Here is a 24,230-nt window from a genome sequence, read left to right as displayed (position 1 = left end):
GTTACCTGTTGGCCCGTTTAAGGTCGTTGACGAACTCGGCACTCTGCTGGTGGCGGACCTCGCTGCTCTTGGTTAGTCTCTCCAGCGCTGCCACCAACTCCTGGACACGGCCCTTCAGCTTCTTCTCCCTGAGACACACACACACAAATGGGATGAGTCAGGAAGACACACACCAGACCTGGGCAGAAAATAGTTGTATTTTTGTAATTTATTTGAAAATACCAACTTTTCAAATACTCAAGGTAGTCGAATATACAATAGTTTATGTAGGGTTTCAACTAAAAGGCAACTATTTTATTTTATGTTCAAATACAGGTCTCAGAAAAACAAATAATATTTGAAAGTATTTTTAATACCTCTCAGAAAATCAAATAATATTTGAAGGTATTTGAATATATGCAAGTTATTTGAAAACAAAAACATATTTATTTGATGGCTGAACCAAAAACTTCAACAGTTAGTTTAATTAGTCTAAATCTAGTATAAAAAGCACATGGTTTGGACAACTCTCAGATATTCATCTTAATATAGCCTATAGCCTAGAATTAAATACATGAGGGACATGGAATCACATCAACAATAGAGTAGACCACTTTGAAGCTTCAAAATGACTAACAAATATATTTTCATAATGAGTGAGACATTAATACAGTAACACAGTTCTTATACATGTGTAGTAACATTGTGATTATTACAATAGCAACATTGTTGTTGCATAGGACTTTGTAAATTGCTTTACAATTGCATAATAATGGAGTTATTACACAGGTGGAATAAGGAAGTAACTATTCCTTTTGTGTACAGTAGTTACAAAAACTCTCAGTTTATTGCTATGCAATTAAAATGCAATTACCAAAGTATTATGTAACTACATGCTAATAAAATGTTGCTCCAAAAGTAATTACCGTTTTATTACACAGGCACAAGAACAGTAATGTTAAGTGTTACTGAGAATGCTGACAGTAACAAAATATGGCTATTAAGTGTCGAAAGGAAACTAAATATTCCCAAACTGCCTTTTTGAATTAACTATAGCCAAGGTAGGTGGAAAATCATGTTAGTTTGTATTCTGAGTAAGCTATCCCTATAAATATGGTATCGTGTGTGTTTGAAACAACAACACTTACCCTCAGATGGACAAAGAGGTTCAAATTTGTTTTTTGCTAAGCCTTCAACTTGCTGTTTGCAAATGTATTTGAATTACTCTGCAGTATTTTCAGGTATCATAAAATTAATTACAGCATTCAACCTTTTCAGCGGCATGTAGAAAGAGTCATACAGTAGTTGAGCATTACAACTTATCTATACCTACAGTATCTGTACAAAATATAATTGGTTTGACTTGATTATGTACACCTGGGACAATGGACATTTACAAAATGTTCAGATAGAAATGTATTGTGTAGATCAAATATGACCGTCAGATATATTGGAATAGTATAGGAGATTGTGTGTGCTCTATTCATTATAGTTCTATCTTCAACATGCAGTTCCAGACACAGCCCTGCCATTAGTTGAAGGCAGCCAATCCAATAGTTTCAGAAAAGTCGTCACTTCCATTAAAGCTGCAATATGTAACTTTTTGGGCAACCCGACCAAATGCACATAGAAATGTGTGTTATAGATCTGTCACTCGTTGAAAGCAGGTCTAAGAAGTGGTACATCTGTTCTATATTCGCTATTTCTATGCTTCCTGTTCTTAAGTTTAATTTTTGCATCTTTTACTTTCGGTTTTGTACACCAGCTTAAAAATATATTTCAGCGGTTTAGATGGTACACTGATTCTCTACACTATACTTGCTTCTTTTTGTCACATAAACTGAAATTAGGCGATCTATTAGAATTTTAGCAAACAGGAAATAACCTAACCGTAACCTTAATCCCTAACCATAATTCTAACCCTAACCCCTAAAATAGCTTTTTTCCCGGCGAAATCTCCCCACTTGTTGGAATTTTCCTTGTTTTACTATTCTTGTGAGGACTTCTGGTCCCCACAAGAATAGTAAAACCAAAAACACACACACACACACACAGTGCGTTGGGTTTCTTACCGTCTCAGTGCGTTGGTGAGCTCTGCTGACAGGTCGCTGTCATTAAGTGTCCTCAGATCTGACAAGCTGATGGCCGGAGAGTCTCCACAATCCTGGAACATAACAATGCCATGAGGAGGAGCTGGTCTACAACCACACAGTGCAACTATAGACCATTCTCATACAAGGCCTGGTGAAGTGATGGGCTGAGGTGATTAGGCTGCCTACAGATCAAAGACTTACAGTGATCAAGTTAACATTGGCCTCAATCACTCTAATTCAATACCATAACACACAACAGAACAAGTAAAATAGACTCCCTTACATAATCAGTTATATAACTAATCGCATTAATAAACCAACCCCATGTAACCAATCCCAAAACATTGATTACTCCACAGGACATTCCCTCTCAGACCTGCCAGAGAAGGATGAAGTTGCCTCTAAAGACAGTGATCGAAGGTCAGCTCTGCAGGTCTCAACATAATGGTTGAGGTTATGATTTGGAGAGGGTAATCTGATCCTACATCTGTGGTTAGGCGCAACATTTACCTCAAGCTGTCACATGCACACCCGTTTCATTAGGTGGCAGCACTACCACTTCAACCTATTATCCCAGTGTATTTGCTCTACACCTGGACTACAGAACAATACAGCCTGATTCACAACGGACAAGCATGTCAGAGCATTCATTTAGCATGCTACATGACTTATCGAGTTACAGGTATGCTGTCATACGTTCACGGCCTGCTATGCTGCTAGCCTGATTTGATTACAGGGCTGTTGATAGATATTGGAACATGGCTTTCATTAAGGTAGTGGAGAAATTGATATGGGAAGTGACCAGGGAGGAGGGGAAGATACTGGGAGAGGCTGGTTAGTGTTGTGTTGGTGTATGTGTGCTGGGTAATAGCCTTTGTGCTGTGTGAACTTTGCTTGATTGGGCTTGTAGTGTTTGTGTGCGTGTTGAATGGCTCTGACAGAGTGGAATGATCTAACATGGTGTGGGTGTGTGAGTGTGTGCGTGCATGTACACTCCCCCACAGCAGGAGGTGTATGTGCCTATTAGTCTTCCCAGTGTGTGAGATCCAATCAAGCAGGCCATTTCTAGACCCTAACAATGAGAAGTGGTCTGTAGATATAAAAGGTGGCTGGTTTGAATAGGACAGAGGAGGGTGAAAGGCAATAATAGCCGCTGCTCTGGCTTTCAATCTGAAAAGCACTTTCATTTACAGGTGGCCCTGTGATTGGCATCTTCAATGCCGGTTGCTCCTAGCAACCGAGGATTAAGCTTTATTGAATCAAACGAGCTACGGTGATAGCAGGGACTGGGTGGAGTGGGGGGAGTCTCAAGCTTTAAGGCAGGGTATGTATGTGTGTCTGCATGTAAAGCTGTAAGGGTTATGTGCGTGTGTGTGTGTGTGCATGCAGATGGAGAGGTGTGTGCATACATAGAGGTTTGTGTGTATATACATGCCTAGAGTTGTGAAGTGCATGTGTGTGTGTTCACGTATTCCCTGTCCCAGTCAGGGGACATGGAAGGGCACTGTTATCGTATCCAGTGGATTATAAGGTTAATGTAGTGCCACCAGAATTGGAAGCTCAAGGCTGTGATCAGAGAAAAGCACACCTGTATTCTCCCTTTCTTAATCCTGGCAACACACAGACAGCTGATCTCTATCTATCTGGATTAAAGAAATGGGTAGAGAAAACCAGGGCAGGGATGGTGTGAGGGGCTTAGCGCTCTGATATAGAATTGCACGTGAGACTCTAAGTACTCCTTTGTCTACTTTCTCACCCACTCCTCCCATTTTCTTCTCCTCTTATACAGTACAGTTGGACTCTGTCTTTACCTTAGTTAGCCTTCCTTCCTCTGCTTCTCTCTCCTCTCCCCATTCTTCTACTTATCCTCCCTCTCAATAGTCATTTCTTTCTCCTCTCTCCCTCTCCAGGTCTTCTCTTTTTATTTCTGTCACTCTGTGTAGACAGTAGGACTCTCACAGACACACAGTGTCCCCGTCTCTAGGGCCCCAGCTCAGAGTGAAGACAGACAGCTCCCCAACAGAATGAGAAAGACCAATTATTTTAGGAGTAGAGACTGCTTTCTCACAGAGGAGACTCTCACTAACGGGGGTACTAGTGTGCCAACCTTTCTGAGTGACAGCCCCTCACAGCTTTAGGACTGTTGTCTATGGGGGCTCAAACAAGCACCTGTCATCCCAGGAGCCAAATACATACAGACTGACAGGGTGTGAGGAAGAGGGAGAGGAGGAAGAATGGGGTAGAAGCGAGAAACAAGACAGAGAGGGGAAAGAGACATATATATAGTCAAAAGAGAACGAGCGAGCGAGAGACAGACAGACAGAGACAGACTGCAAAGAGAGCAGAGAGAGCAGTGAGCCTCTTCAATATTTAATGTGACTGACTGGGTCAGAGTGAGTGCTGCTGTGTACAGGAGAGACACGGTCTATAAAGGTCTGTCTACAAGTCTCAATCTCAATACAAGCCTGAACCCTGCTCTGTGGCTCTGTGGTAGACCTGTTTGGAGCTAGGGCTGGTGTTTTCTATGAGGTGGACGAGGTCTACTTCAAGGTCGAGAATTGAGGGCGTAAATGTGGGTGCGCCCTCACCCTGGCACTAGCTAGTCCCTGCTAGCACTAGGGGGTTGTTTGAGGTGAATGCTTGTGTGTGTGTCTGTATGTGTGTGTGTCTGTAGTCCCCTCACTTTGGCGGCTTGGCTCTTGTCTTTACTACCACTCCCAGTGGAGCCGAGGGATCTCCTGCGCTGCTCCTGCTGCTCCTCCACCTCGGCCTTGAGGTGCTCGATGTGCACCAGGTAGGCCTGCTCCTGGGCCTCCCGCGTGCTCAGCTGCAGCTCCACCGCCTTCTTCTCCTTCTCCAGCAGGTAGAGCTGGGCCTTCAGCTCCGCCATCTCCTCCTGAGGGGGAGGAGGGAGAGATAGAAAGGTTAACACACACAAGGAAAGAAAGGGTTAAACAAGTTAATGTGCAGCCTATAACGGAATAAAGGCCATCCCAACTAAAAGCATAACATGGAATAATCAATGTCACCACAACACTAAATAGTGTGCAAGTCTTAATGTCAAACAGGGACAGTTCTGACGCAAGTCATCTTGTTTGGAGAACTTTCAGCCATCCATGGTGAGGTGAGTGTTTCAATCTTCAGTATTTCAGAGGGGAAGGCTAATCCTATTCCTGCCCTCTCGTGTGGCGCCATCACCACAAGGTCCTATCAACCGGACGGATCGCCAAGGTCAGTGGAGGACATAAGGACTAGTTTTTCATTTAATTGAAAGAGGAGGACTGTGGGGACAAAGTGTCAGCTTCTAACTAACTCCCTAAACTGAAGCGTATGTTTTGTCTGTTTGTTCATACAAGCATGTGTGTATGCTCTCTCTCTCTCTCTCTCTCTCTCTCTCTCTCTCTCTCTCTCTCTCTCACCTTCATGGCCATGAGCTCCTGCATCAGCACAGCGTTCTCCAGGTCCAACCTGTGTGTGTCTCCCCGGGGCTTGACCTCCAGGCTTAGAGGGTCGACGTGAACGCTCTCCAGCTCCAGCATGGTCAGCTTGACCGCCGCACGGTCATTCTTCAGCTGCTGCACGTAGTCCTTCAGCCGCTGCTCGTCCTCCCTGGAGAAGTCTGTGTCGCACGAGCTGGCCGTTGAACTGGTGGTGCTATGAACAAACACATACCGGTAGAAATGAGAGATAGTATCTTTGGATGATAGCTGTAGCATCTAGAAACTAGCCTTTATTTCCCCCTGAACAGTTAAGATCAGGATTAGAGAGGCTAAACTGTTCCTAGATCTGTGCCTTGTGGGCAGATTCTAGCCAAAGCAAGTCTGACACAGGGAGAAATTAAGTCACCAAACACTGTGTAGAAATCCAGCCAAAGACTTTGATACCAAACTATAGTAACCTGGTTGGACACATGATTGTATAACAACTCTTTATTAATGTCAATCAGCCTCAAATCTGTTAACTAAGAAAGATGTGTCTATGCAGATACAGTGCATGCGGAAAGTATTCAGACACCTTTACTTTTTCCAAAAAAAATTACATTCCAACATTATTCTAAAATTGATTAAATAGTTTTTTTTTACATCAATACCCCATAATGACAGAGCAAAAACAGGTTTTTAGACATTTTTGAAAATGTATTTTTTATTTTATATCACATTTACATAAGTATTAATATCCTTTATGCAGTACTTTGTTGAAGCACCTTTGGCAGGGATTACAGCCTAGAGTCTTCTTGGGTATGACGCTATCTCCACAGAGGAACTCTGGAGCTCTGTCAGAGTGACCATCGGGTTCTTGGTCACCTCCCTGACCAAGGCCCTTCTCCCCCGATTGCTCAGTCTAGGAAGAGTCTTGGTGGTTCCAAACGTCTTCCATTTAAGAATGATGGAGGCCACTATGTTGTTAGGGACCTTCAATGCTGCAGAAAGTTTTCGGTACCCTACCCCAGATCTGTGCCTCGACACAATCCTGTCTCGGAGCTCTACGGACAATTCCTTCGACCTCATGGCTTGGTTTTTGCTCTGACAACTGTGGGACCTTATATAGACAGGTGTGTGCCTTTCCAAATTGAATTTACCACAGGTGGACTACAATCAAGTTGTAGAAACAGGATGCACCTGAGCTCAATTTCGAGTCTCATAGCAAAGGGTCTGAATACTTATGTAAATAAGGTATCCGTTTTTTATTTGTAATACATTTGCAAAAAATTCTAAAAACCTGTTTTTGCTTTGTCATTATGGGGTATTGTGTGTAGATTGACAAGGACATTTTTTTATTTAATCAATTTTAGAATAAGGTTGCAGGGTCTGAATACTTTCCGAATGCACTCTATGTCTGTGTGTGCGTACATGTGTGAGGGAGGGATGGAGGGAGAGAAAGAGACAGAGAGAGAAAGATTTCATTATGAATTTGTGTCTATGATTAAAAAGCCAGTGTGTGATTCCCTGCTGTGCGCGTTCGTGTGATCAATGATGTGGATCCAGCATAGGGACGGTCCCTTAGAGTGTACTGGTGCCACAGCACAGCACTGTGGACTCTCATCTCCTACTTTAATTGTCAATTGTCTGCTGTGCTCCTGACTAACATGTGAGCCACATATGAATGTCAAGTATTCTCTTTCCCGGAGCAGTGGCTGTAGATTAATGCTTTGTTTAGGGAGCAGCTTCCTGGGAACGTGAGCAGAGGGTTGGCCTCAATTATGTTTCAATACAGAATATTTAGGGGATGGATTGCCATATAAGTAATGAACTAGAAAGATTCTCATAGAAAATAAACAGGAATGTATTGGTGAATTAAACACGTATTGCACATGGGATATTTACCAATGTGCAGACATTCTCAAACAAGTACAAACACACACTCACCTGGTGTGACTATTGGAGGACAGGCTCTCCCATGGTTGAACGCTGCAGCCTGTCACAGCGAATTCCGCTCCACAGCTACCGTCTAGCCTGCCCAGCAGATCCCTGGCTGCGTTCTCTGCTGTTTTCCTGCAGTCGTGGGCCCTCTTCAAGATCTGAGTGATGCTCTCCTCTCCCGACTGCTCACCTACACACACACACACAGTAGGGAGAGAACCGTCAAATAACTTGTATTTGCTGGAGTCATTTTAATTGCCAGGGATATGAACAGAATGATTGAATGGAGTATTCAAACTGACAATGTACATATGGCTACAAAAGGCTATAAATACTGTATGTAAAGTTGGTCAGCATTAGATGAATAAGGGGTACATCCATTTAAATTAAATCACTTTTATACAGCATCCCTTTTGATTTAAACACTTTCCATACACTTTTGTCCATGGAAGAAATGGTCAGAAAGTGATGTTTTGGACCTGAATCCCAAATAATTCAGGAGATAAAGGTGCTCAAAGTTGACCCATTTTGCATACTCCACCATACCATGAGACATCCATGCCTTCATCATTGCAAAATATAAACAGTTTAGTTTTATATAATTTAAAAGCTTACAAACAGTGTTGTCAAACTACAGTACTTTATTATTTCATGAAAAAAAGTTAACAAAAAATTGTCATTTTTTTTACATTTAATGTCAATTATCCCAAAAAGATATATAAACAAATAATTGTATTGTCACAAACACCGGATAGGTCCAGTGAAATGTGTTGTTTTACAGGGTCAGCCATAGTAGTACGGCGCCCCTGGAGCAAATTAGGGTTAAGTGACTTGCTCAAGGGCACAGACAGATTTTCAGTCGGCTCGGGTATTCGAACCAACAACCTTTCGGTTAATGGCCCAATTGGCCCAATGCTCTAACCGCTAGGATGCCTGCTGCCAAAAACGCATAAACTCTGTTTTTTCCCCATATTTGCATATGTTGTAACTTAGACCCTATTTCACATCATCTGAGGTTTTTGTGCTGTGCCCGCCATCGGTTGAAACAAAACATGCTCTTACATTTACATTTTAGTCATTTAGCAGATGCTCTTATCCAGAGCGACTTACAGTTAGTGAGTGCATACATTTTTCATACTCTTGAATGCAGGGTGGGTGTCATTTCAATCGTAGAAATAGAAATGATAGAATGGGCCTATCCCATCAGACCACTGCAATTTAGCTGGTACACCATTGACATTTTAATTGAATGGAAATTGTAACTTCTAATTACTACCACAAAGATGACTGCCGGTTCACCCACCGTCAAATGTCACCTTAAATGGTTGTCTATTTTATTATCTATATTTCTATCCTATGGAGGATTGAAAGTATAATTTAAAACGACAGATTTTCCCATTCAAGTCAGCATTCTCTGATGTGTGGACCTGCAACCATCTTTGTGGTACCATTTGAAAGCTGACATTTCAAATGTATTCCCATTTTAGTACATTTATCAGCCAAAATATGACACCCCACTCTGTATTCAAGAGCATGTTGTGTTTCAACTGATGGCGGGCACATCACAAAAACCTTAGATGATGTAAAATAGGATCTAAGCTACAACATATGTAAATATGAAAATCAAGAGTTTATGCGCTTTTAGATAATTAGCATATGGATAGGGCCAAATTGAAATGTTTCCAACAGAATAACTATTTTACATTTACATTTTAGTCATTTAGCAGACGCTCTTATCCAGAGCGACTTACATTATTATTATTTTAATTTAATTTTTTCATACTGGCCCCCCATGGGAATCGAACCCACAACCCTGGCGTTGCAAACACCATGCTCTACCAACTGAGCTACATCCCTGCTGGCCATTCCCTCCCCTACCCTGGACGACGCTGGGCCAATTGTGCGCCGCCCCATGGGTCTCCCGGTCGTGGCCGGCTACGACAGAGCCTGGATTCGAACCAGGATCTCTAGTGGCACAGCTAGCACTGCGATGCAGTGCCTTAGACCACTGCGCCACTCGGGCATATGAGTTTTCAAATATGGAAATGTGAAGTGCACATTTGGACTCATGGGTGTGTGGTTTGCTTGTATGACATCAAAGCGGTATTTAATATCATCCTTAACGTCTCATCTTTCAGAACACATCAACTCCTCTCAATTTACAGTATTTTCCTAACTCAGACAACAACAATTGTGCAAAAGTAGCCTAATTATGGGGGCTTCTTGTCGCGCACAGTGCTCAAGTTTATAACGGCTGTCAGTCAAAACCGATATAGCACTGTGAAGCGGAGAGAACCTGAGCTCTGCGTTCCAATTTAGGCGCCCATCAATGACAAAATCTGACATTTTCAAACATTTTATTTATTTATTTTTTCTCCAGAAAATAAAGTTGCTTGACAACTTTGTTTGTAAGCTTTTAAATTATATCAAATCTCAACAGTTTATATTTTCCAGTGATGAAGACATGAATGTCTCATGGTATGGTGGGGTATGCAAAATGGGTCAACTTTGAGCACCTTTATCTCTTGAATAGTTTGGCATTCAGGTCCACAAAGTAACTTACTGAGCACTTCTACAATGGGCAAATATGTATGGAAGGCTTCGTTCAAATAAAAAGGTGTGCCATCAAAAAGTGATTCAATTAAAATGGGTTTACCCTAAGGGGATGTTCTTCTAAGAGAGTGTTTTTGTGTTGAAGGGGAAATGGTTAGGTTGGGAGTAGGGGAAGTGTGTGAGACAAGGGAGTCATGATGCATGACATGCCTCACTGAAGACATGACACCTGTCAACAGCTGAAGGAGAGAGAGAGGAGGGAAACATATGAGGGGGATATGAACGTTTGTGATGGGAGTGAAGTGAACAGGGAAGAGAAGGAGTGATAGAGGAGAGGTTTGTGAAGGAATGAAATGGGTGAGAGTGGAGCAGTTTGTGAAAGAGTAATAGATTAGAAGTGTGTTTTTGGGAGGTGGCCTCTTTGCTTTGATTGGTTGGAGTTCAACTGTGGATCTCTTAATGCAGGGAGGAACAAGCCAACACTGATCAAAGAACAAACAAGCCTGTGTGGGCACGAAGAGTGTGTGACTCACCTACAGTCCCCACTCCAGCAGCTCTGAACTGGCCAAGTACTAGACTCTGTTCACTCTCCGCCAGGGCTAACAGCAGCTCATAGGCCTCTATACACTGTTCACTGAGAAAAGAACACACACACATAACAGTTAACAAACACACACATATAAAGTAGCGCATAGGCCTCTATACACTGACTGACAGAGGACACAAATAAACACGTCAGCTAAACCTATTTGCAATACTAAATGAGAACGCACATAAGCTCTCTCTCCCTCTTTCTCTTTCTCACACACACAAACACACACTGGAGGAATGCAGAGGCCTCTCGCGTCCACTTATCCTTCCTCTGTGCTGCACTTTCATCAAGTGTTCAAAAGGAACGCAGCCGAGAGGTGCTGATGTCTATTTAACTACAGTCATCATAGCGCGTGCGTGCACATGTGTGTTTGCCTGGGGCCCGGAGATGGAAGAAAAACAGCGAGGCACTATCGTTTAATCAGGCAATGATTACACATCAGGAAAAAAAGCCACCTTTGCTCCAAACAAATACAGCGAGAGCTAGGGTAATTCATTAAGTATTAGAGGAAGTCTGAAGCCTACATTCAATTTACACATTTAACATCTCTAAGTTATTTTGTCCACATAGCTAGTCTCTCTTTATTTGTTGTGTGTGTGTGTGTGTGTGTGTGTGTATGTGTGTGTTTTGATAGATGACGCTAGAGGGGCAGATCTGATTTAAAAACACGTTTCTCATTTACACACACACACACACACACACACACACATCCACACACACAACCTCGACTCCCTGCTAGTTCAGCCGTACCAAAACAACTCCTGTGGATACTTTTACACACTTTAATAGCTCACGCCAGCACTATGAGTTAGTCACTCTCTCAAGAACGCAAATACATACACAGCAAGTTTCTGCCTGCAAAAACACCATAAAGGTAGTCAGCATCATCAGAATACACCATAGTGTTCCTCTCTTTGATGTTTCATACTTATGATTATAGTTTTAATCACACGCACACACACACACACTGGCATAGATCATATAAAAAAGGAAGCCATGCACGCACACACACACACAGACAAAACACACACTTGTCGTGCTCCAAACCCCCTCTTGATTCTTTATAACATTACACTGCTTTCCAGACGGCTGATTAATACCACCGCATACTAGCTTGGCGCCACACTGCTTTTTAAATACATACAGAGTCCAACACTCTCACAGACTCACACAGACAGACTCACAGACAGACAGACAGACTCGCAGACAGACAGACAGACAGACATACACAGAGAGAGAGAGAGAGAGAGAGAGAGAGAGAGAGAGAGAGAGAGAGGAGAAAGCTCCTTGGAGATTCTTCCACCACATATAAGATGCACCCACACACACCGCTAGGGAAAAGTTTACCAGTAAACTACCAGAATTGTGGTATCTTTCAAGGATTTTATGTAATCTATCACAAGACATCTAGTGGCCCTTTTGGGTACTTCAGATTATCACAAGTGTCTGTGATAATCTCTGTCTCTGTGTGGCCTTATCACATGTAAAATATACTGAACAAAAATATAAAAGCCACATGCAACAATTTCAAAGATTTTACTGAGTTACTGCTCATATAAGGAAATCAGTCAATTGAAATACATTCATTAAGCCCTAATCTATGGATTTCACATGACTGGGAATACAGATATGCATCTGTTGGTCACAGATGCCTTAAAAAAAAGGTAGGGGTGTGGATCAGAAAACCAGTCAGTATCTGGTGTGACCACCATTTGCCTCATGCAGATCTCCTTCGCATAGAGTTGATCAGGCTGTTGAATGTTGTCCCACTCCTTTTCAATGGCTGTGCGAAGTTGCTGGATATTGGCGGGAACTGTTACACGCTGTCGTACACGTCGATCCAGAGCATCCCAAACATGTTCAATGGGTGACATCTCTGGTGAGTATGCAGGCCATGGAAGAACTGGACATTTGGTGGACATTCCTGCGGTGAGCATGCCAATTGCACGCTCCCTAAAAACTTCAGACAAACTCAGCAAAAAAATGTATTTCAAAGATAATACGTAAAAATCCAAATAACTTCACAGATCTTCATTGTAAAGGGTTTAAACACTGTTTCCCATGCTTGTTCAATGAACCATAAACAATTAATGAACATGCACCTGTGGAACGGTCGTTAAGACACTAACAGCTTAAAGACGGTAGGCAATTAAGGTCACAGTTATGAATACTTAGGACACTAAAGAGGCCTTTCTACTGACTCTGAAAAACACCAAAAGAAAGATGCCCAGGGTCCCTGCTCATCTGTGTGAACATGCCTTAGGCATGCTGCAAGGAGACATGATGACTGCAGATGTGGCCAGTGCAATAAATTGCAATGTCTGTCCTGTGAGACGCCTAAGACAGCGCTACAGGGAGACAGGACGGACAGCTGATCGTCCTCGCAGTGGCAGACCACGTGTAACAACACCTGCACAGGATCGGTACATCCGAACATCGCACCTGCGGGACAGGTACAGGATGGCAACAACAACTGTCCGAGTTACACCAGGAATGCACAATCCCTCCATCAGTGCTCAGACTGTCCGCAATAGGCTGAGAGAGGCTGGACTGAGGGCTTGTAGGCCTGTTGTAAGGCAGACATCGCCGGCAACAACGTCGCCTATGGGCACAAACTCACCGTCGCTGGACCAGACAGGACTGGCAAAAAGTGCTCTTCACTGACGAGTCGCGGTTTTGTCTCACCAGGGGTGGTGGTCAGATTCGTGTTTATCGTCGAAGGAATGAGCGTTACACCGAGGCCTGTACTCTGGAGCGGGATCGATTTGGAGGTGGAGGGTCCGTCATGGTCTGAGGCGGTGTGTCACAGCATCATTGGACTGAGTTTGTTGTTATTGCAGGCAATCTCAACGCTGTGCGTTACAGGGAAGACATCCTCCTCCCACATGTGGTACCCTTCCTGCAGGCTGATCCTGACATGAGCCTCCAGCATGACAATGCCTACAGCCATACTGCTCGTTCTGGGCGTGATTTCCTGCAAGACCGGAATGTCAGTGTTCTGCCATGGCCAGCGAAGAGCCCTGATCTCAATCCCATTGAGCACGTCTGGGACCTGTTGGATCGGAGGGTGAGGGCTAGGGCCATTCCCCCCAGAAATGTCCGGGAACTTGCAGGTGCCTTAGTGGAAGAGTGGGGTAACATCTCACAGCAAGAACTGGCAAATATGGTGCAGTCCATGAGGAGGAGATGCACTGCAGTACTTAATGCAGCTGGTTGCCACACCAGATACTGACGGTTACTTTTGATTTTGACCCCCCCTTTGTTCAGGGACACATTATTCAATTTATGTTAGTCACATGTCTGTGGAACTTGTTCAGTTTATGTCTCAGTTGTTGAATCTTGTTATGTTCATTCACATTTTTACACATGTTAAGTTTTCTGAAAATAAACGCAGTTGACAGTGAGAGGACGTTTCTTTTTTTGCTGAGTTTATGTGGCATTGTGTTGTGTGACAAAACTGCACATTTTAGAGTGGCCTTTTATTGTCCCCAGCACAAGGTGCACCTGTGTAATGATCATACTGTTTAATCAGCTTCTTGATATGCCACACCTGTCAGGTGGATGGATTATCTTGGCAAAGGAGAAATGCTCGACAGGGACGTAACCAAATTTGTGCACAACATTTTGTGCGTATGGAACATTTCTGGGATTTTAAAAAGTTATTCAAGTATAAATTACCAAAGTTACAAAAGATTCCGGTAGCTTTGCAACCCTACACACCACACTCCCCAATCCAATGAAAGTCTATCTCTACCCAAATGGCCCAATGGGGTGGCCTCGTTGACATCTCACTTGGCGGGGCTGAAATTCAATCAAATCACTGACATCTGGGCTTCTAGTGAACAACAAACCAGACACAGATGGCCAAACCCTCTCTCTCCCCAGGTAGAAACACACTACAGTCCCCCACATCACATTAAATCAATGGCTTTATGAATAAATCATACAGGGAAAAACACACAGTATGAATCTTAGTGTGTGTTTGTGTGTTGGAACTGGTGTTATATTAATAAGCATTTGAGGGCTATTCAAGTGTGGTGTAATGGGCAAGACTAATAATTCTCTTTTATGGCTATAACGTTTCTATTTATGTATCTGTCGTCTATCTTTGTATCTGTTTACTCATCTGCTCATAGCTTATCGTTGAGGCAATCCGTCTCCCTGACACAGAATGCTATGAGAAACACACGTAACGTTACCATACCATGCCCCCACAACATTACATTCAGTCAATTTCAACAGCTGAAAATACAACTTATTTCCATTTCAGTTTGCTTAAATTTTGCCATATAAGAAAAGGGTTTACAACCTTTCTGCAACTCATAACATCCCCACAGGATTATCATGGTTGGATGATTAGCATGATGATAATTAGAAAGACCACTTAGATTAGATCTGTTTTTCCTTTCGTATCTCGTTAGCTTTGCTGAATGGGCACCTTCAGGGCACCTTATCAGAGAGGGGCCAAGGCCCGCACACAAACACACTTGATTGGCCAAGGGGATGCGAATGCTAATGAGATGCAAATGGTAGCTACCGTATGGAACCTACAAAAGGCCCTGACCTCGGAGAAAACAGCTTAATTATAATTACCGGAGGAGGCTTCTAACGAGGGAACATTAGCGTGGCTCTGACGTTTACAGCTTGATAAGGTGTTTGTTAGCTATGCAAGGCTCAGAGTAGGCTTGGTATTAAGAGTGGAGGGGGGAATTTGCATTCAGGCTTTCACCCGGTTGGCGTGTTTCTTTCTGGCTGGCGCGTGAATCCAAGTAGGAGTGCGCAAATGTGTGTTATGTATGTTGCATTGCTGTGTGTGTGTGTGTATACCTGTACTGCAGTGCCAGTCGCAGGGCGGTGGCATTAGATTCGTATTTGCCCACAAGCATGCTCATCCTCTCTGCGTTGCCCTTACACTCCTCCAACGTGATGGTCAGCAGGTCATTCTGAGACTTCAGATGCTCGATGCGGCTGGAACACACACACACACACACACAGTCGTTATCATCATCAGGCTATATTTACTGTATAAAGTGCCTGTCATATCTCAAAGCACCTCACATTGCAACTCACCCATCCATCAGCGATTTAAAGCACCCACCTGGGTAATTCACGGCATCCATTTTGTGCCAGGTCGCTCATCACACATCAGCTATTGCAGTACAAGTGAGTGTTAGGGGACAAAGGGACAGGGAAACTATAGCCACCCCCCTCTATAGAACTCAAATGGCCTTGGTTTTATGGGTAGATTATGTGCGAGTAGCTAATGACGCGTAACTATCCATCTAATCAAGGACGTCAATAAAGCACTCTGGGCTTAATTAAGAGAAAATAGTGTGTGTCAGCAGCCTGTTTGTTTGTGGTAAACGTATGGGATATACCATAAAACACGTGCCAAATAACCTTAAAGGGATAGCACACCCCAAAATCTAAGTTTCAAAGTTGTCACAGGTTATCAGGTGCCCATATTTCCCATTAATTTTTGATTGACTCCATTACACCAATTCTGAGGTATGAAAATGGTTGGATTTTAAGGTGAACTATCCCTTTAAGCAGTGGCGACCCGTCATTCAGGGCAGGTGGGGCAGAGTCACATAACAGTATGCAAACAATGTAAAAACACATTTATTGAGTGAATAAAGCCGCATACAAGCATGGTCTCTTTCTTGCTTTCTTGAGTAAGGCAGCTCCAAAATGCAGGTGTTTCAGCCTAGCTCAGTGCTTTCTGTGGTGGAGGGGTAGCCATCGGAAAATACAGAGCGTAGGCGTTGGTAATCTTCACTAGTTGCGCCGTGATTGGCTCAGTGTTCTGTCACTCATGGGGACACTACTTCACCACAGAATCTACAGGGAGAGCTAGGCAGTTCAAGCCCCCTGGATGATGCCATAGATTTACATTAGAAGTGCCCATCCAAGAAGGCTCAAGGTCATTGGCCACAGATAAAATGACGTAATATCATTGTTATATACACACCGTAGCTTTGATTGGACTGATCATGTCAATATCATACTTCCAAAATCTTATCTAGCAAGCTAGACAAGCAGTCATCATCATGAATCACGTCGACAATCTACTGGCAAATCATTTTTATATGAAGAGAATTTATAGATAAAACGCATCGGTGCTCATCTTCCATTGGACATAAACCTTACACAACAAGTCGGAAATCGCAAATTCAACAATGAGTGGTTTGGAAGGAATCAGTGGCTAATTGCAAGCGTTGCAAAGCAACCACTATTTTGCTTCCCCTGCCTGCTATTCGGTGAAGAGGGTGTGTTGTCAAAGTCTGGGTTTAAGGATTTAAAACATCTGTCTGAAAGGGTCTCTTTTCCAAGCTTAAAAGGATAAACATTCACACGCAACACCATGGGCCAGAAAAGGTTGAATACATTGGCCATGCTGTCAATCCAGCATGACTTCTGCCGCGTTCAAAACAACTGGAAACTCGGAACTCAGACTTCAGTGAGTTCAAGACAACTCGGAACTCTGGGAAAAAAACGAGCTCCGACTGGGAAAATAAGTTTTGAGCGGTCATCCATGTCGGGAACTCAGGCCTCTTTCTAAAGCGTCATGATTCACTGACGTCATGATTCAACCTTGTTTTTTTCAGAGTTCCCAGTTGTCTTGAAAGCATGATAAATCCAGAGAATGCCAGACTTTGATGACAAAGTTTGATGATAGAATTTGCCCACAAGAAGGCCCGCCGCGCCACCTTCCTGTTCAAGTGAGCACAACAAGGTGAGTCCAAAAATGTCTTAAAAGCTGCTGCATAAATGATGTAATATGCCAGGGAGATATGTATACTGTAACTAAGAAAGTAATAGGTGTATGTTGTGTAGTAATCTGTTAGTAGCCCATGTGCCTCACCCTAATTATTTGGTCCCTTTCCCCCTCAGAACTTAGCCTACTGTTATGACTTGGTGGTGCACATGTAGCCTATAAAGGGGCGCAACTTGTTCGCCATTGTCAGCTGATTCAGAATATGTAATTTATATCATTCTTGTACGTTCCGTTGAAGAGGTATGAACGCGCAAAGTCTGAATCTTTAACATACAGCTAACTACACCGCACTTTGGCAGGCAAGCTGCAGAAGGGCGAGCAGGCTACTATTCCCCATCTTTTAGCAGTGCAATTCTGACGGCCAACTACAAGCTGAAAAAGTTTGAGAGGGTTCACCTTCAGTTCCCTCTGTAGATTTTTAGCTCATCTCGCTCTGGCTAACATTAGTTATTGATCTTGTTATTGTTGATGTGCATAGGCAACTGAAGGAGAGAGACTACATTTTCACGGTTGTTTCATCAATAAGACTGTTGTTTGATCAAAGTTCTCAAATGTAAGACGACTCCCGTGGTATTTACATATTTGCAGAAATATGTGGCTTTTCGCAAATGCTTTCTAATTATCTAAAGTTGTGCTGTTGCTACTGCCTGTAAACACACAGTCCAGCTCAAAGTGAATGATGGCAGGCCCATGTAAGTAGCTGAATTTGTCGTTAGAATCTTTTACCAATAAAAGTCGCTGGAGGGGTCTGAAAACTTGCTAAATATTGTAGGCAACACTGCCATTGTGGCAAATGGCTTATTAGCATATAGACCTACTGTAGCTCTGATTGGCTATGGCGCACCGGTCTGCGTAGACTCCGGTCCTGGACAAGACATGTTTTTATTAGGTTTTATTTACTGCAGTGTCTATTAATTGTCCAAACGCACGGCCGCTTTCCCACTCTGTATTGCTATATACATTTCACAAATGCCTTTCTATTCGTCATTCCCATACATTCTATGAATTTATGAAAAAATGAAAATGACCATATCTAAGTGCTCGCTTGTCAGAAAATGTAAAAGAAGCTGTTATATTCTTCCTGGGGGTATATATGAACAGATTTTAATAAGTTTCCATGTTGCTAAAATGCTGTCAGTTCCAATTTAACATGGATCAGTATTACTTAGGCATGGATGGACCGACAAATGGATAAAAAAATGACAAGGACATAATAAGGACAATGACAGCATGGTTTGAGTATCACCTGTTGAGTCTCTCTGTCTCCACTTCAAACTCCCTGATCTTGTTCTCAGAGATGGCTGATCCGTGGGAGTAGAGGGTCTGGAAGATCTCCTGGATATTGGAGCAGTCCTGAAGGGAGTGGGCCAGGTGTTCCGCCACGTTACTGGACACCTGGGAGTAGGAGGAACAGGGTTACATGGGGGTAAGACAGACATTTACATTGACCTAAGGTTGCCTCCCAGTCCCAAATGGTATCTTTTTTTTTTTTTTTTTTTGACTGAGGGCATTTCTTTGTGATCCTCTACTCTCTTAATCTACAGTGTATACAAATCAAATCAAATTTTATTGGCTACATGTGCCGAATACAACAGGTGCAGACATTACAGTGAAATGCTTACTTACAGCCCTTAATCAACAGTGCATTTATTTTTAATAAAAAAGTAGAATAAAACAACAAAAAAGTGTTGAGAAAAAAAGAGCAGAAGTAAAATAAAATAACAGTAGGGAGGCTATATATACAGGGGGGCACCGGCTAGTTGAAGTAATATGTACATGTGGGTAGAGTTAAAGTGACTATGCATAAATAATTAACAGAGTAGCAGCAGCGTAAAAAGATGGGGTGGGGTGGCAGTGCAAATAGTCTGGGTAGCCATGATTAGCTGTTCAGGAGTCTTATGGCTTGGGGGTAGAAGCTGTTGAGAAGTCTTTTGGACCTAGACTTGGCACTCCGGTACCGCTTGTCGTGCGGTAGCAGAGAGAACAGTCTATGACTAGGGTGGCTGGAGTCTTTGACAATTTTGAGGGCCTTCCTCTGACACCGCCTGGTATAGAGGTCCTGGATGGCAGGAAGCTTGGCCCCAGTGATGTACTGGGCCGTACGCACTACCCTCTGTAGTGCCTTGCGGTCGGAGGCCAAGCAGTTGCCATACCAGGCGGTGATGCAACCAGTGCCCTCTTCACGACTGTCTTGGTGTGTTTGGACCATGATAGTTCGTTGGTGATGTGGACACCAAGGAATTTGAAGCTCTCAACCTGTTCCACTACAGCCCCGTCGACGAGAATGGGGGCGTGCTCAGTCCTCTTTTTTTCCCTGTAGTCCACAATCATCTCCTTTGTCTTGGTCACGTTGAGGGAGAGGTTGTTATCCTGGCACCACACGGCCAGGTCTCTGACCTCCTCCCTATAGGCTGTCTCATCGTTGTCGGTGATCAGGCCTACCACTGTTGTGTCGTCAGCAAACGTAATGATGGTGTTGGAGTCGTGCCTGGCCATGCAGTCATGGGTGAACAGGGAGTACAGGAGGGGACTGAGCACGCACCCCTGAAGGGCCCCGTGTTGAGGATCAGTGTGGCAGATGTGTTGTTACCTACCCTTACCACCTGGGGGCGGCCCGTCAGGAAGTCCAGGATCCAGTGGCAGAGGGAGGTGTTTAGTCCCAGGATCCTTAGTTTAGTGATGAGCTTTGAGGGCACTAGAGCTGTAGTCAATGAATAGCATTCTCACGTAGGTGTTCCTCTTATCCAGGTGGGAAAGGGCAGTGTGGAGTGCAATAGAGATTGCATCATCTGTGGATCTGTTGGGGCGGTATGCAAATTGGAGTGGGTCTAGGGTTTCTGGGATAATGGTGTTGATGTGAGCCATGACCAGCCTTTCAAAGCACTTCATGGCTACAGACGTCAGTGCTACGGGTCGGTAGTCATTTAGGCAGGTTATCTTAGAGTCCTTGGGCACGGGGACTATGGTGGTCTGCTTGAAACATGTTGGTATTACAGACTCAGTCAGGGACATGTTGAAAATGTCAGTGAAGACACTTGCCAGTTGGTCAGCACATGCTCGGAGTACACGTCCTGGTAATCCATCTGGCCCTACGGCCTTGTGAATGTTGACCTGCTTAAAAGTCTTACTCACATCGGCTACGGAGAGCGTGATCACATAGTCATCCGGAACAGCTGGTGCTCTCATGCATGCTTCAGTGTTGCTTGCCTCGAATCGAGCATAGAAGTGGTTTAGCTCGTCTGGAAGTCTTGTATCACTGGGCAGCTCGCGGCTGTGCTTCCCTTTGTAGTCTGTAATAGTTTTCAAGCCCTGCCACATCCGACGAGCGTCAGAGCCGGTGTAGTACGATTCAATCTTAGTCCTGTATTGACTCTTTGCCTGTTTGATTGTTCGGAGGGCATAGCGGGATTTCTTATAAGCGTCTGGGTTAGAGTCCCGCTCCTTGAAAGCGGCAGCTCTACTCTTTAGCTCAGTGCGGATGTTTCCTGTAATCCATGGCTTCTGGTTGGGGTATGTTCGTACGGTCACTCTGGGGACAACATCATCGATGCACTTATTGATGAAGCCAGTGACTGATGTGGTGTACTCCTCAATGCTATCTGAAGAATCCCGGAACATGTTCCAGTCTGTGCTAGCAAAACAGTCCTGTAGCTTAGCATCTGAGTCATCTGACCACTTTTTTATTAACCGAGTCACTGGTGCTTCCTGCTTTAGTTTTTGCTTATAAGCAATAATTTGGTCAGATTTGCCAAATGGAGGGCGAGGGAGAGCTTTGTATGCGTCTCTGTGTGTGGAGTAAAGGTGGTCTAGAGTTTTTTTCTTCCTCTGGTTGCACATTTAACATGCTGGTAGAAATTAGGTAGAACGGATTTAAGATTCCCTGCATTAAAGTCCCCGGCCACTAGGAGCGCTGCCTCTGGATGAGCATTTTCCTGTTGACTTATGGCCTTATACAGCTCATTCAGTGCAATCTTAATGCCAGCATTGGTTTGTGGTGGTAAATAGACAGCTATGAAAAATATAGATGAAAACTCTCTTGGTAAATAGTGTGGTCTACAGCTTATCATAAGATACTGTACCTCAGGCGAGCAAAACCTTGAGACTTCCTTAGTATTTGATTTTGTGCACCAGCTGTTGTTTACAAATATACATAGACCGCCACCCCTTGTCTTACCAGAGTTAGCCGTTCTATCCTGCCGATGTAGCGTATAGCCCGCTAGCTGTATGTTGTCCATGTCGTCGTTCAGCCACGACTCGGTGAAACATAAGATATTACAGTTTTTAATGTCCCGTTGGTAGGATAACCGTAATCTTAGGTCATCCAATTCATTCTCAAATGATTGAAGATTGGCTAATAGGATTGATGGGAGCGGCAGTATATATGTAGGATATCCTTCGCGGCCGCCTCGTTGAAGAAAAAATATTCGTCCAATATGAGGTGAGTAATCGCTGTCCTGATATCCAGAAGCTCTTTTTGGTTATAAGAGACGATGGCAGAAACATTATGTATAAAATAAATTACAAATAACGCGGAAAAACACACATAATAGTACAATTGGTTAGAGGGCTGTAAAACGGCAGCCATCTTCTCCGGCGCCATTATATCACTATGCCAGATAGTGTTTATAATCTTTACTTATACAGGTTAGTCTCCTTGAGATCAAATCTCTTTTTTGAGAGATTGTATACAGAGAGAGACAGGTTTTCTATTGAACTTTACATAATCCGTCGCAGCCTAGTCCCAGAGGAATACTAACAGTTTGCCTCTCTTTCTCTCTCTTCCCTCTCCCTCTCTTTTTAGTCTATTTTGGACCAGATGGGTTCCGGCTAAAGATTGAGAGGAGAATTTTGGTGGCCGGAGCTTTCAGGGAAAAGACAAGCCCTGGAATCATGTTACGAGGGAGAGAGAAAAAGAGAGAGAGAGAGAGAGAGAGAAAGAGAAAGAGAGGGAGGGAGGGAGGCACTAGAGAAAAGAGGGCAGGTCACCTGATAACTGTTCGAGGGGATGTTGGCAGGTCACCTTTAGTGTCAACAAGGCTGTGTGGGTGCCAGGGGAAGGGAGCAGTGGGGTATGAGTGACACCAGGTCTGTCACACCCCACTGGAGATACCCATCTCTGACACATCTGCTGATGCTGCTGTTATCATCGGCCAGCTGCTACAGGGAAATGTGCCCCTACCTACTGTCGCTCTCTCATACTATTTCTGTCCACCACTCTCTCTCCCGCTCTCTCTTTCTTACTTTCCTTTCTTTCTTTCTTTAAATCCCTTTGCATCTTCCCCCTCTCCCTATCCCTTTCAAAGCCTTCAGTATTGAATAGGCATCCAGTATCTCCTTACCCCGATGCTGCTGATCTCTGATCCCAGAACAGGCCTTTCGGTAGATGAAGACTCTGACCTGGTTTTAGACAGTTTCACCCGCTCTGCCACCTAGCAACAAGACAACACACTCAATACATTCCTGGGAATTACTGACAGAAAGTGCTTGGACCCCTAAAATAAATAAATACAAATAAATATAGGTATTGTCCTGGATCTCTATGGAATCAAACTCTAATGTATTGTATTCCCTCTGAGGGTCAATGTCAAGGACACACATACACACACAGGAAAGTGGAAGAGCAAATGGTTGATCTCACTGACCCTTTTGATTACAACTGTCCCTCTCCGGCTGGACTAGCCCAAGGCTAGGACACAGATTAGTGTGTGTGCGTGCATGAGTGTGTTTGTGTCATTCAAGTGATAGTACACAGTACAATAAGAGAGAAAAGAGAGATGGAGAAAATTCCAGAGGAGAGTTCAGAATATCCCTACAGAGAGAGTGTGTGTGTGTGTGTGTGTGTGTGTGTGTGTGTGTGTGTGTGTGCCTCATATGAATGTACGACATTCCATTTCTCCAATTCCATTACTCCATTATTCCAGTACTTCGGCATTCATAATATGCATGTGTTTTGTACCTTACTATGCATAACATAGTGTGTGTGTGTGTGTGTGTGTGCATTCTACCCTGGCCACAGGTATATCGTTACTGCTGCTGCTGGTGCTGAGTTCCCCAGTGCTGGGATTGATGGGACGGGAGGCGGGGGTGAGACGCCCAGGGCTGGACGGGCCTGCAGGCTGGGAGCTCTGGAGACGCGTCTGCAGCTCCCGCACCTGGGGAGAACACACCATAGAGATACATTATATCACTATTTTAATGTGACTGTGTTCTATTTAATTATATGGGACACACAGACACATAGGCTGAGGTTCATGGACCCAGACCTGCTGAGAACACACACACCTGCAAAGGACTCAGTTTGTTGCTACTTAACCCACTTCTTGCTCCAGTTTGAGACAATGTGAGGATCCATCTGATCTCTTCAGTGCAGTGGGCAAAGGCAGGAATTTTGTGACAGTGATGATGCAGTGACAACAGGGTACTTGAGTCGCTCCACTGCTGACAGGCTTCTTCTCTCACTCTATATTAAGCATCAGAGAACTCATGGAAAGGCTTTCCAGGTCTTGCAATGAATTTGTATGCACGCTTGGATTTGTCAGCATTATGCTCGCAGCTAGTGTACAAAATACATATGCTGTTGTTAATGTTGTTATCGCTTCACAACGCTACAGCAGTTTAGGCCCTAGGTGTGTGTGTGTGCATTCATGTTGGGTGTGTGTATGTGTGTGTGTCAGAGGGAGAGCGCTTGCTCTGCCAGGAACAGCGTGGAAAGGAACATTAGTTTGAACCCTGGCCCACAAAAATATAAACAGTTAAAACCCAGCAAACTTGGTTTTGGATACAATGGCCTTTTGTGCTTTACACAGCACCCATTGTACAGACAGAGACGAAATATATGGAAGTATAAATCATTGATGTGGCAAACATACCGCACA

General features: G+C 43.7%; 1 protein-coding gene across 3 annotated transcripts in view; it reads right to left on the bottom strand.

Annotated features, from left to right (window-relative positions):
* Positions 1-24,230, bottom strand: part of LOC121582465 (colorectal mutant cancer protein) — a 138,897-nt gene that overhangs the window by 2,815 nt on the left and 111,852 nt on the right. For all 3 annotated transcript variants that reach the window (XM_041898266.2, XM_041898267.2, XM_045225128.1), the window contains 10 exons: positions 23,361-23,507; positions 22,695-22,784; positions 18,602-18,750; positions 15,405-15,545; positions 10,519-10,619; positions 7,439-7,622; positions 5,492-5,726; positions 4,756-4,968; positions 2,052-2,143; positions 6-128 (listed from right to left, as the gene is read on the bottom strand). In XM_041898266.2, coding sequence (XP_041754200.1) covers positions 6-128; positions 2,052-2,143; positions 4,756-4,968; positions 5,492-5,726; positions 7,439-7,622; positions 10,519-10,619; positions 15,405-15,545; positions 18,602-18,750; positions 22,695-22,784; positions 23,361-23,507 — 1,475 coding nt within the window. The remainder of the gene's footprint in view (positions 1-5; positions 129-2,051; positions 2,144-4,755; positions 4,969-5,491; positions 5,727-7,438; positions 7,623-10,518; positions 10,620-15,404; positions 15,546-18,601; positions 18,751-22,694; positions 22,785-23,360; positions 23,508-24,230) is intronic.

The sequence above is a fragment of the Coregonus clupeaformis genome, chromosome 15, assembly GCF_020615455.1.
Source record: "Coregonus clupeaformis isolate EN_2021a chromosome 15, ASM2061545v1, whole genome shotgun sequence".
NCBI classification, from domain to species: domain Eukaryota; kingdom Metazoa; phylum Chordata; class Actinopteri; order Salmoniformes; family Salmonidae; genus Coregonus; species Coregonus clupeaformis.
The sequence above is the reverse complement of the archived record's forward strand: the minus strand, read 5'-3'. Positions and strand labels throughout refer to the sequence as shown.